Here is a 15,784-nt window from a genome sequence, read left to right as displayed (position 1 = left end):
CATATTTGTTTTCGGGGTTTTTTACTTCGTTTCCAATTCCGGCAAGATAGGTGGAAACGGAAACGATAAAGCATGTTTTCGTTCGTTTCTCTTTCGTTTTAAGTTTATTATTTGTGTATTCACGAAACTAGTGTTCAAATGTCTACACTGCGTAACCCAATGAATAGTTACCAGCACCAAACCCTTCTATACCAGTGTTAAACATATTGCAATGTGCAATGTACCTTCAAGCACACGGTAAACATTTGTGCTCGGATATTTCACGTTTGGTCTGATCGGTCATTATAGTCACATAGTTGTTGGATAGCCATAATTACTCTATCGAAGCCATAGTTGTCGGATGACGACGAGGCTTTGCTAGAGTCTCCCAATTTCAACATTACCAAACAGACGACATGCACTAACTCGGCAGTCTCAGTGATACATGCTCTTTCTTTTCAAATCACAATCTCCACCGTGATTTGCAAACATGTTTCACAGATTTTCCAAGCCATGAAGATTGAGAACTGTCTATGATGTATTGATGCGTATAGAAGAGCGTCTCGATGGCACCATATGCCAAACACAGTGGCCTTTGGGTCAACGAAGTGGTAGTGACTTTGTGTCCTGCGTCGCCTCTCGAGCCCAACTGATCATCTGCTTTAATACGGGTTAACGAAGTGGTAGTGATTTTGTTGCCTGCGCCGCTCAGGCTCAGTTAATCATCTGCTTTAGTACTGGTTTGTTGTTGATTTACATGGTGTACTCTGTTGTTTCAAAATGCCTTCGGGTGTTTCTTAATAAATACAATAGAACAGACTGTCCTTTTGTCTGAAGTTTGGTTTCACAATTCACAGGTTAGTTTACAATTGAATAACATATATGACATGGGAAACGGGAGCGGTGTTTTGAAACATGAGTGCATATGCTCCCTATATTTCGAAATGCATCTTACATATATTTTAAATTTAAAAAAAATTGAAACTAAAAGTTCGCACGTACATTTTCACGTGCTACGTGCTCACAAAGTCGTTTCATAAAAAATCGACTTATCATGTGACGTGTGTAAAAAAGACAAAATTCAGTGCTAAAAATAATGTTTTTCAGAAGATAAACTTTCTCTTTTTTATATAGACCACACAAAGTATTAGTTTTTCGTGAAACTTGATGAACGCACGTACATTATGGAGATGTACATGTAGAATTTTTTGTCCAAATTTTTCGACATTTCGAAATATAATTTTTTAGTAGAGAGAGCATACGCACCCGGGAGCCGAATTGAATTTTCGGAAACTACCAACAAATTAGATTGCTTAACTTTCCGATGAAAAGTTACTACTATGTGTGTACAAGATTTGATCAGGAACATTTTCATATTGGCCTTGTTTAGCAGACATAACGTACAACTATGCACAGTATATTCAGATCGACACCATTTTTATTCCTCGCAAGTATGCATGAAATATACATATATCTACTGTTCAGGCGTAGTTGAAACTGCAGAATAATCGTATTCAACTTTTACAGTGTTGCCATCGCTGGAACGACGCTCTCTCATACTAACCCAACTGACCTTCCACATCTGGAGTAAACTTACTCTGCATGACAGAAAAACACAATCATTAGTCACGAATAGGGAGATACAAGGCTTTCTACATTGCATGCTGCTATTAAGGGAAAAGGCCAAACAATCAGTCAAAGAAAGCACGAAAACAAGAAAGTATCATTAGTCACACAGGTGCGGAGATGTAAGGCTTTCTGCATCATACTGCTATTATGAAAAAAAGGTTGAACAATCAGCTGAGTACTCAAAGTGGTGAGTGCTGAACCTGTTATCAGAACTACACATGATGAATGAAACAGCTGATTTTTGGAATGGGACGAGGGATGTATTATTTCAATACATGCTAACCCAACTAAGTTGTTACGAACTAGCAATGCACGGTTGAATAAATGGAAAAACACCAAGCAAGTAATGCCAAGCACATAGTTTTACATGCAACTGCAAACATCATTCCAAGATAGCATGTATGGTTAAAACATGTTTCTATTAGAATAGATATATGACAATGAGTCGTAGTTTTACACAAAAACACAATCTTATCTTATAAATAAGTTGTCACGTGCAACTGCCAAGATCATTTTATAAATGTTCTGTATGGTCAAGCACTGGGTGTACTTGTGCTGGAATACACTTCATATTTGAACAGATAAACAATGATGTTATGCCAAAATTATTCCTCAAGGCAAATGAACGATATCAATGTAAGATTAGATTGAAGTCCCACTTAACAGGTAAAAAAATCAAGTCACTTGATCAAACCAAAAAAAAACAATATGTACAAAAGATAATGTGATTCTATGGAGTAAACAGTCTTTGACATACCTTTCTGGTTCAATTGTCCTTTTTGCTAGCATGAGAGTCAAGAAAACAGGTACCATTGCAGCACAAAGATGCTTCAGAGTATGGCCACTAACAGTCTCATGTGTCCACCTATAGATAGGTTTGTCCGCAGCCTCTTCTACTTTGGCAAGTAGATAAAACGCTGTAATTATTTTGAGAAGTCAGGACCCGAAAAATAATAACCCAGGTTGCATAACTTACATCGTACTAAGCTTATAAGAAATACTTCTGCATGCTTCATTTTTGTAGAAACTTTATCAAAATCGAGCAACCGGATAACTATGCACATATTCATCTATGTTAACTGGATTGTTGATTTTTCTACGAATTTCAAAACAACAGACATGATTCAGGGATTGGAATCATCTTTGGCAAGGCCGCAAGGGTCAATACTATTGAGAAAATAAGAAAGCAAAAGAGTAAAACTTCTACAGAATTTTCTATGAATTCTACAAATTTCCATGTAACTATGGTTTATAACAAGTACATAGGTTCATTTTTCATCAAAAAAAAATAGACAATCAAATAATCCAGAATCAGAAATAGCCATCTACACCCAAACAACGAAAATGCATGCATCTCGATCATACTGAGCAAGAATAACACTAACCTGCTGCATAACCTAATACATTATTTCAGTTTACTTTAAAAAAAGCATCATGAGTTTTTCTACTGAGAACAAATAAACAATCACAAAAACCAGTACATTAACATAGATCAAAGACACCAATCCACACCCAACAATGAAAACAGATGTGTCACTCATATTGAGAAAGGATAGCACTAACCTGCTGCCCACAGCCAGTAGCTTGAATGCGTATACATTGGAGGAATAACTATAGCCATCACAGGTATTACAATGCATGGAACAAACTGAATTACTGCATATGGGCGAAGATCATCAAAGAAGCTGCATAGAGTTAAGACAGTAAAAAACGTAAGGCATGAAAGAAAGGAAATATTTCTGAGAGAATGACAGATAAACAGTGGAAGAGCTTGCCTCCAGTACAGGATGCTGAGTGCACCAGCGATAACAAGGGGTGCCAGGGACTTTGTTCCCGCCCTTACATCAATCCTTTCAATAATGAAAATGGCCACAATAGATGTGAAGGCAATCGTCATCTAGAGAAACAAGCCAACATGTCAGCCCTCAAAATACTAATAATCAAGAAAGAAGGAAAAAACTTATAGGGATTAAATATCGTGCATATCCTAGGGACTATACATAATAGCAGCAGATCTATGGCACAGAAGATCTAGGACAGACTTACCGGCAATCTGTCCCAAACTAGTGTGGCATTGTCCGGGTTGAGATGGTAGTAGGTTGATCCAACACCGACAGCCGTGACACCAGCGAAGAAGAGCGTCCAACTCCAGAGCTCCCCCTGTGAGCTGCCAGCAGGAACAACATCAGAGTGCTTCAAAACTTAATCAGTATAAGAAGAGGAACCAGAATTGGTATGAACATCGAGTCGGTACCATAGCCTGAAGTAGTTCTTGTAGTGGCACAAGATGAGCCCGGCGAGGCCGACAAAGAGGAAAGGGATGTTTGAGATTACGTTCAGCGTGTTAGGGATCCCTGTGAAACCAAAGCAAAGCATTAGTGGTTGTTACCAAGAGTATTTGCCCACATGGCTTCGTTCATGATCTGTGCCTTTTGTTCCTCATAACAAGTATGCAGATGGGCACAGGTACTTGCTCTAGCAGCCAGTTAAGCCATATAATCAAAGCAAGTTATAATGCTGGCACTCAGATGCATTTCCTCTGTTACTATAGTAATAAACACATGAATAGAGCATAGTTCAGTCGAATGTACACTTCATTTGCACCGTTCCCCCCATCATTGAGTTCACTGGACTCTTGAGGACTATCAAATCAGCAAGCCAAGATACTAAACCAGCAGAATCGGTTGCCGGAACCACAACCGCGCCCAAATCCATCCTGGCCAGCTACTCCAGTTGACCTTACTAAGGCAGAGAAAGGTCCGGCGAATCGGTCGATTCGACTATGAGATTTAGGTGGAGCGTACCGAGGAAGAGGGATCGCTGGTCGGCGAAGTCGTGGTAGTCCTCGTCCTGCGGGATGGCGGGCGTGACGAGCATGAGCACGACGAAGATGGCCGCCGCCGCCGCCCACGCCACCCACTTCTTCTTCCCCTCGTCCATCTCCGCCTCGCGCCCGCCGCCGCCGACAAGCTTCCTCTCTCTTCTCCGACGAAACTCCGATGCAGGCAGGCAGTTGGTCCGCTCCACGGGCTTGACTTGGAAAAAGAAACTGTTTTTATTCGCCGGCTTGACCTCCTATCGGAGACGAAGCCGAACTCGCCCGCCTCCTATATACGCAGCGCACGTGTCGGGCCACGCCGACGGCTACGTGGACGGCTGCGATCGCGCTTCGCCACGATCGGACGGCTGGCGAGTGTAAGCGCTAGGTAGCATTGTCGCGCACGTTCGCGAAATAGTGCTAGAAGTGGTGGTTTCGTTGTACGGAAGCGATGGAGTGTGCGATGCATCCACCGACATTGTATGAGGTCAATGCCGTGCTCCGCTGATACAAAATCTCAGAACTCAGCAGGTGTATCTCTCTCTTTTGTGATACCCTCACGTCTCTCCTTTATGTTTAGGTCAATAGGATCTCTTTTATTTTTTTGAAACCTGGTCTTTGCAAATTACATTGAGGACCCTCAAATAAAACTCAGAAACGCGATCAGGTCCAACTCCTTCTTCACCGCGACGAAGCTCGCCGGAGTCAGCCTCTACGCCGCCGGGGACGAGACCACTTGGGGCGCAGAGGTGGGAGTTAACTCCGACGAAGCAGGAGAGCCTCCGAATCGGCATGAGCGCTTGACGGAGGTTGTTGATGCCTTGAGGACGGGCAGTCGCCGTCACACGAGGATGGAGGAGCCGCCTTTCGGCCATGAAGAACGCGGCAGTGGCGCCGTAGTGAACCTCCAATGGAGGGGCTGCCTTCCAGCCAGAAGATACGGCGACAGTGGCGCCGTGCGAAGCCTCCGAGAAGAAGCCAACGAGCTTCCCTGCTGCAGACTCGGAAGCCAGCGACGAGCAGGTGAAGAAACCTCTTTTCCCTCACCGCCATGATGAGCAGAGAGGAGGAGTTCACCGCTGCATTGGCAGCTACCAGATCCGCAAGAAACGGCTTTATTTATGGAGATCTGCATCTCCCTCCTCCGCCACACCCCTGTCTCCGACCGCCGGAGCTCCATGAGGTCGAGGAGGAAGACAGCATGGCGCCAGATCCAGCCGATGGGATCCGCCACCTCACTCCCGGCATGCACGCCAAACGCCACTAGGGACCAAGATCTAGACCTACTACTACTACTGTACACTCCGGCGCCATCTCCTCTCCAACTCCGGCCGGCTAGCCCGGTGGAGATGGAGAAGGAGCGGCCCGGCGAGAAGGAAGGAGGGCTCAGGTACTGTAGCTAACCGAGAGAGGGAGAGGGGGGAAATGCACACTGTTCTCGCTTTCGCGTGATTGCTTCACGGCTCTCGTTTCATGCTTTAGATTAGGATTGAAAATGAAAGGGAAACTTTCCTTCTGTTTTTGAAGAAAAGAAAATGTAGGGCCAATACGGAAAAGGAAGCAGTATTTGGAGGAAAAAGAAACGGAAACGGCAAAATCATAAATGGAAACGGAAAAGATAACGAGGGAGCCCTTTCCGACGGAAAGGGAAACGGCAGAGGAAATTCCGGAAAAATAAATACGGAAAGTTTCCGAAAATATAACCTAGAGAGGCCCGTGCATTTAGTATGCCTACATTTACACATGAAACTGGGCTTGGCCACGTATCAAGTCCACTAATTACTCTAACCCTAATCACTCTGTATAATTGTTGTTAAACTATGTGTGTTACTTTATGTTGAATTGCCGCTTGTCGAAGTTAAGTGATAATTCTTGTCTTATTATTTTTTTATTTATGTGTGTCTTTCAGTCTACAAATCAAGGTATTATGCCGCATTGTGTTGTGGTAAATATCCATTTTCATAACGTATCCGTTCTACTCCCTCCGTCCCAAAATATAAGACACCTAAGGATTAGTCAAAAGTCAACATTTTTTAAGTTTGACCAAGTTTATACACAAAAATATAAACATTTACAATACTAAACCAACATCAATAGATTCTCCATCAAGTATATTTTCTTAATATGTCCATTCGATATTGTAGATGTAAATATATTTTCCTAAATATTTGGTCAAAGTTTGTAATGTTTGACTTTTGATCAATCCTTAGACGCCTTATATTTTGGGACGGAGGGAGTATATTCATATCCGATGATTTCCGTTTTCATATTCATTTTCGGGGTTTCCGATTTCATTTTTAATTCCGACAAGATAGAGGAAGACAAAAACGATAAAACATGTTTCCGTCCGTTTCTGTTTCATTTTCAACCCTACTTTAGATCATAGGGAGTAGGCAAATGTAAATGTCATAGGCGAGTGCTTTTCCCAAGCAAGCTCTTTATTTGATCAATGTGATGTGATGAACATTTTGAATCCCACAGCTTCTTTGAGCCTAGTTTTCTTTTCTAAGAAAATCTCGGAAGGAAAGTTTGAGAAGTCGAAGGAAAAATTGACCTACGCATTCCGATAAAACCTACGCGCGGCTTAGATTCAATGGCCCTCGGAAGGAGCCCATTGTGGACACCAGTAGCACCAGGCAATATAAGCTCCCCGACCACGGTTTTCTGAAATCGAAATAAGGCCCTTTGTATTTCCATGTTTCTCCATGTATCCTGGGACGAAATGGTATAGTATCAAGCATATGCAAGCTGCAATTACCACATTCAGTTTCGAAAAATTTCAGGCTTGGCGAGGATCAGGCAGCGGCTTACAAGAGGTAGCTGTGTCTCGCACGTCCATGTAATTGCAAGTGTCGTACATCGTAGGAATACTGAGGTGAGTTAGCTTGTCCGGAGTGATCACGGCAGTCCTATAACTGAAGCGGGATGACACCTAAAGCTTCAGATAGTATCAGGGTCCGACAATGTGACATCCAAACAGCATCTGCCAACATTTTGTTCTTCACTCGCGTGTTCTCGTCCAGCACAATCTTTCACTATCACGCAAATTCCTATTTGGTTGAGCCAGTTTCAAGCCACCTAGTTTGTTTCTATCGATAAGAGAAACATAGAACACAGGGCGGATATATGTTCCAGCTAACCATAAAATTTCGAACCATGCCAGGAAATCAGACACAGCGGACAAGTCAAGGCAGACATCACACTATTGGTAAACTATCTTCAACCAGTCATTGGTTGTTGTTCATGATAAATTATCATCAAACTGTCACATTGTACAGGCAAGGATCAAGCAACGATTTATTCTCTTATATAAGTTTCTTCGCTGTCGACTGTAACAGCAATTAGAAGGGTGTAGCCGACGCTCCGACTCTGTCGCGGGGAATCAGACGCAGCTCCGAGCCATGCTTCAAGAACACGTTGCCTGGAACAAGAGCAGCAGTAGTTCGCATCAGCAGAAATAAAGATAAAATGGAATATTAAGTGGGCACCATTTTGCCTAGACTAACATAAAAGTTCATAGCGTAAAGCATACAATTTGCAAACTTAAAAAAGGTGGCCCAGAAAATTTATGAAGCGAAAGGATAAGGGCAGTAAGTACCATGAAGAGGACTGCCAAGATAAATTTCGGGCTTATCAAGTGAATATACAATGATATGTACACATGTAATATGGTCTCAAAATCAGACGTGCAGTTTGTGCAATGCATGATTGCTTGCTATGCAAATCACTACTCTCATGATGATCATCAACTTATTATTACATGCAAGCTAGCCTTTCAATTAAACGAAAAGGAGTACGGTCTACAAACAGTGATTTGAAAGGCAGTCCAAGAAAAATCCCACGGTATGCAGACTACTTCCCAAAGAAAACACTACACGAACCACAGAGGCATATGTCTGTCAAGGTCTAGGCTGCCACCTCCCCAGCGAAATTCAAGTGGTTCATAATATGGACATTAAAAAAACACTGGCCTGAAACAGTCCAATCAATCTTCTATAACCTAGAAAACAATCTTGGTCCAGTAACTCATATTCTTTTATGGAACAGAAGATGTATCCAAGATATCATAATGAACTTCTAGTAGCTAACAGAACATCGTTATATGTCAAGAAAACTGGAAAGTACATAGATCTGAAATAAAATGTAAAGCATGAGTATCTTGAATAGGTACCTGCACTTTGCTGTGGGTTGATGCCTACTCCATCTGCAAAAGAGGAAAATGGAACGTTATTTCAAGTAAGAACATAGTGTATGTCAACGAACCAACAAAACAATAATGGACCATCAGTTTTCCGCTCTACACCCAAGTCCTAACCATCTGAAGCTCGTCATAAGATTGATAGTTCATACCAATATGAAAGTTGAATTACAAGATGTCTCGCAGCACAAAAAGTCAACAAAACTAACAGCTGGAAACCATACCTAGGGATTCTTGCAATCAAACAAGTTGGGAATCCCTGAATACTTGCTATCATGCTAATCTAGAATTACATCTTTTGTGGGCTGAAGTTTTTTGCTAGTCAATGAAATAACCATTATCAATTCACCAAGATAGGAATAATCCAAGAACTAGCGTTCCACATTCCTGATCACTAGACATCAAGGTCTAGGTGATAGGCTATCAATGAAGCACTAAAGGTCTGATACTATGCAGTGACTATGTCCAGAAGAAAAGGCTCAAACGGTACAGATCAACACCAGCCATCCCAAAGGTTGTTAAAAACATGGAGTGCCGCCATCTACGAATGAAAAATCTCTTACATGTCCAGAACGCAAAATGAAAACTACAAACGAGGTTCCTATTCGCATCATCCAAGCCTCAGAAACGGTGCAGGTCATCCTCAGAAAGCATCAAGTCACTCTTAGGTAGAAATAGTAATCATTCCGTAGCAGAACGACATGTAATCCCTTCCTAAGCATCCAAACTCGAAACACATATGTAAATTTTCCCATCTGAACTATTATTCATCTATCTTAACAATACACAGTACAGCCTATTTTCTCGATATTCCTATAAAACCATTTCAACGCGTGGATAAGACCCACCGAATGGGAGAATCGGCGCACGAAAACTACATGGTGTCTCTTCCTAGCGAAATCATAATCTGCTAGACGACCCTCACGACGCAACAGATGATCTCAACAGGACTAGTCCTAAAGCGCATAACACAGCAACCAAAAACGCGGTGTATACGACACGAGATCCATCCGCACGAGAGAGGACGCGAGGGAGAGCGAGGGCGGCGGAGTTTGGCGTACCGTTGGTGATGATGGCGCTGGTCTGGGGCGGGACCTTGAACTCCTCGGCGGCGAACTTGAGCACCGCGGTGAAGGGCGCCGCCTCCGGCACGCTGAACCTGCGAGGCGAACCGAACGACGCGGATCAGCACGGCGACCGGCGGGACGAGATCTGATCCGAGGAGGGAGGGGGAGGGTACTCACACTTTGAAGGGGAGCTTGGGGTCGGAGGTGAGGATCACCTTGAACGACACCTTCCCGCCTCCGCCGCCGCTGCCGCACTCCGCCGCCGCCGCCATGGGAGCGCTGTGGGGTGTCGAGATTCGCCGAGCCGGGGTCGCGCGTGGTGGAATTCTCGTTTGGTCCTCCTGGCCCTTCTTTTGACGGACGTGGGGAGTTCCTTTACGTTTCTTCTTTTTCGAAAATTTTGTTTAGGAGAATATTTAATGCTGATAGTACTGTATTTATTATGGATTTGGAGATTTTCTAGTACATATTATATTCTGATTTGAGTTTACATTATAAAATAAACTTATGGTGTTAGTCCTGGAAGTTGGCTGGTCCCACTGTGTAGTCTCACAGGCCCGCGCGCTGATTCGCCTATAGGTCGTTTGGTATCCATCATTTGGGCCTGGAATCCTGGAATTCATTTTGGAATTCCATAGGTGGGCTGTTTGGTTGCCACAGAATTGTGCTGTCATTTCATTTAGGAATTCCAGCAAAATGACTCCATGGGTAAACATGATTCCAAGATGAGACCTGTCATTTGCAATTCTCAATGAAAGCCTCTACACATTCAATATTGAATTCTGCTGTCATTTGCAATTCCTGTGGCAACCAAACAAGTATCTATTTCTGAAATTACAATGTAAATGAAATGAATACATGTATTCATTTTAAAATGCTACAAACGAAATGAAAGCCTGGCTTCCAAACGACTTCTGAGTCGAAAAATAAATCCAGTGGAAAACCATTGCGAAATGATAACACGAATTTGAACGGAAACGTGATTCTGAAGGAAACAGATGCAAGATCACAAGGCGCACCAATGGGAAGACCGAGACCAAAGTAGCCTGGACATGTTTCAGTTAGGACTGTGGAACTGAAACTGCAGGTTCAACAATGGTTTAACACAAAACAAAGTATCTCTGGTCACAGATAAGATCACAACGGTTGCACGACGGGCCCACAGGCTTCAGTTCATATACAACTCTGATATTGCCCACAAGCTTCAGTTCATATACAACTCTGATATTGCCCACAGGCTTCAGTTCATATACAACTCTGATATTGCCCACAAGCTTCAGTTCATGGTTGCTTCGCACCTACTGACAGGACATGCAGAGTTACAGCCCAAAATTTCTGCAGCGCAGAGCAAATAAGTTGAACTTGAAGACACCTCCTCGCTGCTCGGACAACAGGAAAAAAATAAAAAATTGATGTGCTCATATATCAGGAAAAAAAATGATATGCGTCATCAGCAAAAGATTGATGCGTTCATAGATCACAACTTCTGCAAGATGACATGTTACATACAGCTCTCACGACTGCTTGGTAGCGACTACTGGACAAGCCTGCTGGCAGAGTTCACAACCCCAAAATTTCTGCAGCGAGGAGCAAACGATCTAAACTTGAAGGACAAACTCCATGCTGCTCCCAGAATATAGGAAGAAAAAGAAAAAAAATTGAAACCATATAAAACTCTCAAGTCGCGCTACCAGATACAGTACACGGGGAGAGGCACCAGAAACACTGCTGCCAAGGCAACTGCATGTTTCTGAACGGAAATGGGCACTTGGAAGCTGGCAGAATCATTGCAAGGCCGGAACAAATTCCAAGGTCGGTCTGGCGTGGTCGATTCCACGCAAGCACCATACTCCTCAAAGCTGCGAAGGAATCTCCCCTTCCTCCAAGTCGTCCCACAGTTTGAACGGGGACCTTATTTCGAAGGATCCTTCGTCCATTATCTCGAGATCGAAGTTGAGGAAATCGTCGGGATCCATGTCCCCAAACAGGTCTTCTTCATAAGCATTTTGCGCGTCCAGTTCAAACTCCTGGTTGGGCGCCTCCGAGAACAGCCCCTGGGCGTCCTCGGTGTCCATGTCCAGTGGATAGACTTTCACGCGGGACCTCCTTTTTAGAGCTTCAGGAGTTGTATTTGGTGCCAGCTTGTTTTGTTCATAATATTCTTCCTGGGGACGACTAAAGCCATCAGATGCTAGAATACTGATGGGGCACAGGACTGAAGAATCCATCTTGCATTCTGTGTTAGGGATAGTCGTAAGTTTGGCTGGACTCCTGTTGAAAGGATGTGAAGTTGCATGCTCCTCGAGGTCAATGGCCTGACTCTCTAAGCTCCAACCATCAACACTTTCCTCCGAGTCCAGCGGATAGACTTTCATGCAAGATTTAGGCTCGGTAGTCCAAGAAGGCGTCTTCGGTTCAATTTTGCTGTGTTGATTAAGTTTTCCCCGCAGACCATCTAATCCCAGACTGCGGATATACGACAGCACCGAAGAATCTCCCTTGTTGCTATCTACCTTAGATCCACTCGTATCCGCCAGTGAAGTCAGATTAGTGGTGCGTGAAGGTCCACGATCCTTGAGATCTATAACCTGTGTCTCTGGTACCATTTCACCTTCCTCTATTTCTTCCTCCTGAAACTCGGTGCCTTCTATGGGAGGGCTATCATTTGAGCTGCCAGGGGGCTGTTCATTTCTGATCTTGTTTACAAACTTCTCTACTTCAAACTCACAAGTATCTGATGGCAGAAAGACATTAATAGTTGGGTATTCGACAATAAGGATGCCCCTCAGTTGGGTGTGCAAGGGCTCTTCTATGTTGAGCTGTCGGTATGGTGACTTTGAATCCTACAGCAAGTTAAAAAGAAATCGGTGTTTAATGCAAATTTATAGTAAATATCAATAACCGTGGAAGACACATGGTAAGTTGACTACAATACCTTGGCAGACTTTTGAATGAACAATTTCAGATCACGCAATTCAGTATTGCGATATGGTGTAAGCTGGTCCTTCAAAGGCGTAGGACTCAGATGTTTTTCCAATAAAGATAGCAAGCTTGCATGCTCATCTATCCTGGAAAAGAAGACATAATGAGTATCAAAGGAAAGGGAGATGAACTATTATGTGTGGCTCAAAGTAACTATTGCATCATACGAATGTTTATCTTTGCCTTTTTTACACGTATTACTAAGTAAGTGCAGAATTAGAAATTATGTGAGTTACCAAGTTTGAGAATGATAGACAGATCATCTCCATAACATGCAGAGGAACTATTTCAGAAATTTAAAATAGTTCTACATATACGTCATGGCTTCTTGAAATGGTGCTAAACAAATCACGGAATGCAGAAAACAAAAACAGGAGGAGACACTCCATGCTGATAGATTAGAAAAACTTACTGGTGGTCCGTTAGGATAATATCTATTGAATTAAACCTCCACTCGAGTGTCCAGTATATGATGTCCTTCCTGGAAAGAGAGATTTACATGTCAAGCTCATTTCATATGACAAAAGGTAAGGAGGGTGGCTAATAATACTGGTGAATTTCACTCAAATACATCTATAATTTTACAATAGTACGACTGAGAGGGTAGGAATAGGATACTTTGCAAATATTAATAGATTCCAAATAAATTGAGACATTGTATTGATTCTTGAGATGACGTAGCTTCTACCGGTGTGGGTCAAAATGCCTAACAATAGAATCACTCAACAGTGAAACAGAAGGATGCTCACTTTAGGATTATGAAACGAAGCACACAGTTAAGGATTCTAAAGCAAACATACTGAACTTCCCCAAGCAGCGATAATTGGGTGGAAAACTTATCAGCGTGGGTCCAAGCACCTAACGGTGCAATCATACAAAAGCGAAACAGAATCATGATCACATTATGATTATGAAATGAACCACACAAATATGGTTCTAAAGCAAACTTAACTGAACTTCTGAGCAGCAATAGTTTGAGAGCTCGCTCATCACACTGATGCCAATTTAGATGGCTGCTAAAACAGGTAGGCCAAGCAACAGCATAAACAGATAGAACGAATTTCACTTTTGGACAGCACCCATTTACTTTTAGTTTCAGTTATCGCTTGTTAACACAAAATTGAATTATATACCGAGCAATGCCATCATCTGATCTTGGCCACTCAAATCAAACACCCAGCCAAGAGCTCTACCACAAAATGAACCCCCAAAATTAAAAGGGGGACATCAGCGAAGGAAGCAAAGGTGACCTGTGGAAGTGGCGCGACCGGTTCTGCTCCCGCCTGGCCATGCCCCTGGGGAGGAAGAAGAGGCGCACGCCGCGGCGGTGCGCGGCCTTGCGGAGGAAGAAGAGCCAGGACGGCAGCGTGGCCCCGTCGCCTCCGCCGTAGTTGCGGCCGTAGCCGACGACCAGCCTGTGGGCCGCCTCCCGGACCTGGTTCGTCTCCTCCAGCAAGTTGTAATCTGCACCGAGATGAACAGGGATGGTAAGGTAAGCATAGAGGATGAATGGTGTAGGAGATGGGCAAGGGAAGGGGGGAGGGAGGGTGCCGACCGGAGAGGAGCTGGTTGTCGTCGAACTGGGCGAGCGGGACGGGGGCCGTGCGGGGGCGCTTGCCGGAGCAGGCGGTGCGACGCTTGTGGGCCTGGACGCAGGGGAGGCTGCAGGTGAGGCGGGAGCAGCCCGGGCACCGGTACTTCCACGGCTGCTCCCCGCACTCCTCGCACGGACCGCCCTTCTCTCCGCCGCCGCCGCCGGTGCCGGAGCTGGAGGCGGCGCTGGGGGGCGGGTCCTGCGCGGGCGGCTCCGGTTCCATGCCGGGACTGGGTGAGCGTGGGGCGGGCGGGCGGCGCGGCGCGGCGGCGCTGGGGGGATTTTAGGGTTTAATTGGGGGGTTTAGCTGGGACGGCCTCGCTCGGCGGTGACCGTTTCTTTCTTCTGGCAGCGAGAGAAGTGGGGAGGGGTTTTTATCTTGGGATGCTAAAATCTGCAACTTTTTTTTTCCTACTTTTGAAACAGTGGCCTGCTACATCCGTCCAGGAATAAATGTCTCAGTTTTGTTTAGGTATAAATATATTTAGGTATAGATCCATCTATATTTAGATAAATTTGCGACATTTATTTTAGAACGGAGAAAGTACTGATCTGTCTCAGTTTTTTGCTTGGCTGTGGAAGTGTCTTCTTCTTGTGAACTGGAGGTTTCGGCAACTCAACTGGTGACAATTATTTCTTATTTTAGGACGCAAGCTATTATTTAGCGGTTTCGGCAACTCAATTGTTAGCACGATCTATTTACATCATATCACCATGCCTCGAACGAGAACGGAAATTACCTGTTCATTTATGGTTATCTTCTTAATAACCAATATTTTTCGTGTTTGTGTTTGCTATCCTTTGTTGCATAGCTAATTGAAGAGTGGCGCAACTTTCGTGTTGTTGACTTGCAACCAACGTCTAATTAAGTGGCTATCATGATAAATTTATGTACTCTACTTACGGGAGTAAATGTCATTTTTGACAAACCAACATGAGCTTCGTAGGATCGGTGATCCCGATGGTAATCTTGTGTGTGCTTGTCATCAGGGGCGGAGGCATACAATATATATGGGGCCAGGGATGATCAAATAAACCAGAGCACACACATTATTATTTATTAGGGAGGGCCGAATCATTAAGTTTCATAGTTTTGAGGAGCTTTTTCATAGAAAAAAGGGATGTGAAAGAAAAAATTATGCGATGTGTGGAGGCTAGGGCCTTGCCTGCGGTAAGGGCATGATCTATGGTAGCAGTATCACATGTCGCTCCCGATCCTTACACGTTGGTATGGCAAGATGAGGCGTGCGTTCAGTTCTTCCATGTCCAGCCCCAAAAGCTGAGGCAACTATGGTATTGACCCTACCGGCATCAGACTCACTGAAAAGCAGTTGTTGTTTTCCTCTCTCCATCTCTTTTACTTCTCTCCTCACTTTTCTGCCGAAGAGGTTGCCTCCCGCAGAGGAGACTCTGATAGCCTTGAGCAGGGGTGGAGCTGGAGATAGTACAAGTCCGGTGCTAGCGCTAGCTTAGTGGTGCTAGTCACCTCAGATTTTCATATTTCTAGCTAGCACTGA

The 15,784-nt window shown here is 44.0% G+C and overlaps 3 protein-coding genes across 3 annotated transcripts; all 3 read right to left on the bottom strand.

The window, feature by feature from the left end:
• Positions 1-1,396: 1,396 nt before the first annotated feature.
• Positions 1,397-4,667, bottom strand: LOC124661764. Its single transcript, XM_047199640.1, has 7 exons — positions 4,413-4,667; positions 3,863-3,962; positions 3,655-3,775; positions 3,384-3,505; positions 3,172-3,293; positions 2,366-2,525; positions 1,397-1,577 (listed from the first exon to the last, which is right to left on the bottom strand). The coding sequence occupies exons 1-7, from the start codon at positions 4,546-4,548 to the stop codon at positions 1,454-1,456; spliced, it is 885 nt and encodes a 294-aa protein (XP_047055596.1). The 5' UTR covers positions 4,549-4,667; the 3' UTR covers positions 1,397-1,453.
• A 2,964-nt stretch (positions 4,668-7,631) lies between these two features.
• LOC124661788 (ubiquitin-fold modifier 1) lies at positions 7,632-9,987 on the bottom strand. Its single transcript, XM_047199674.1, has 4 exons — positions 9,869-9,987; positions 9,686-9,783; positions 8,598-8,630; positions 7,632-7,847 (listed from the first exon to the last, which is right to left on the bottom strand). Exons 1-4 carry the CDS (start codon positions 9,961-9,963, stop codon positions 7,768-7,770), a joined length of 306 nt encoding a protein of 101 aa, XP_047055630.1. The 5' UTR covers positions 9,964-9,987; the 3' UTR covers positions 7,632-7,767.
• A 1,549-nt stretch (positions 9,988-11,536) lies between these two features.
• LOC124662246 (putative box C/D snoRNA protein SPCC613.07) lies at positions 11,537-14,490 on the bottom strand. Its single transcript, XM_047200105.1, has 5 exons — positions 14,229-14,490; positions 13,924-14,137; positions 13,086-13,154; positions 12,627-12,759; positions 11,537-12,534 (listed from the first exon to the last, which is right to left on the bottom strand). The coding sequence occupies exons 1-5, from the start codon at positions 14,488-14,490 to the stop codon at positions 11,545-11,547; spliced, it is 1,668 nt and encodes a 555-aa protein (XP_047056061.1). The 3' UTR covers positions 11,537-11,544.
• Between the last annotated feature and the right edge of the window lie 1,294 nt (positions 14,491-15,784).

The sequence above is a fragment of the Lolium rigidum genome, chromosome 6, assembly GCF_022539505.1.
Source record: "Lolium rigidum isolate FL_2022 chromosome 6, APGP_CSIRO_Lrig_0.1, whole genome shotgun sequence".
NCBI lineage: Eukaryota > Viridiplantae > Streptophyta > Magnoliopsida > Poales > Poaceae > Lolium > Lolium rigidum.
Note: the sequence above shows the minus strand (reverse complement) of the source record. Positions and strands in the feature narration are given on the sequence as shown.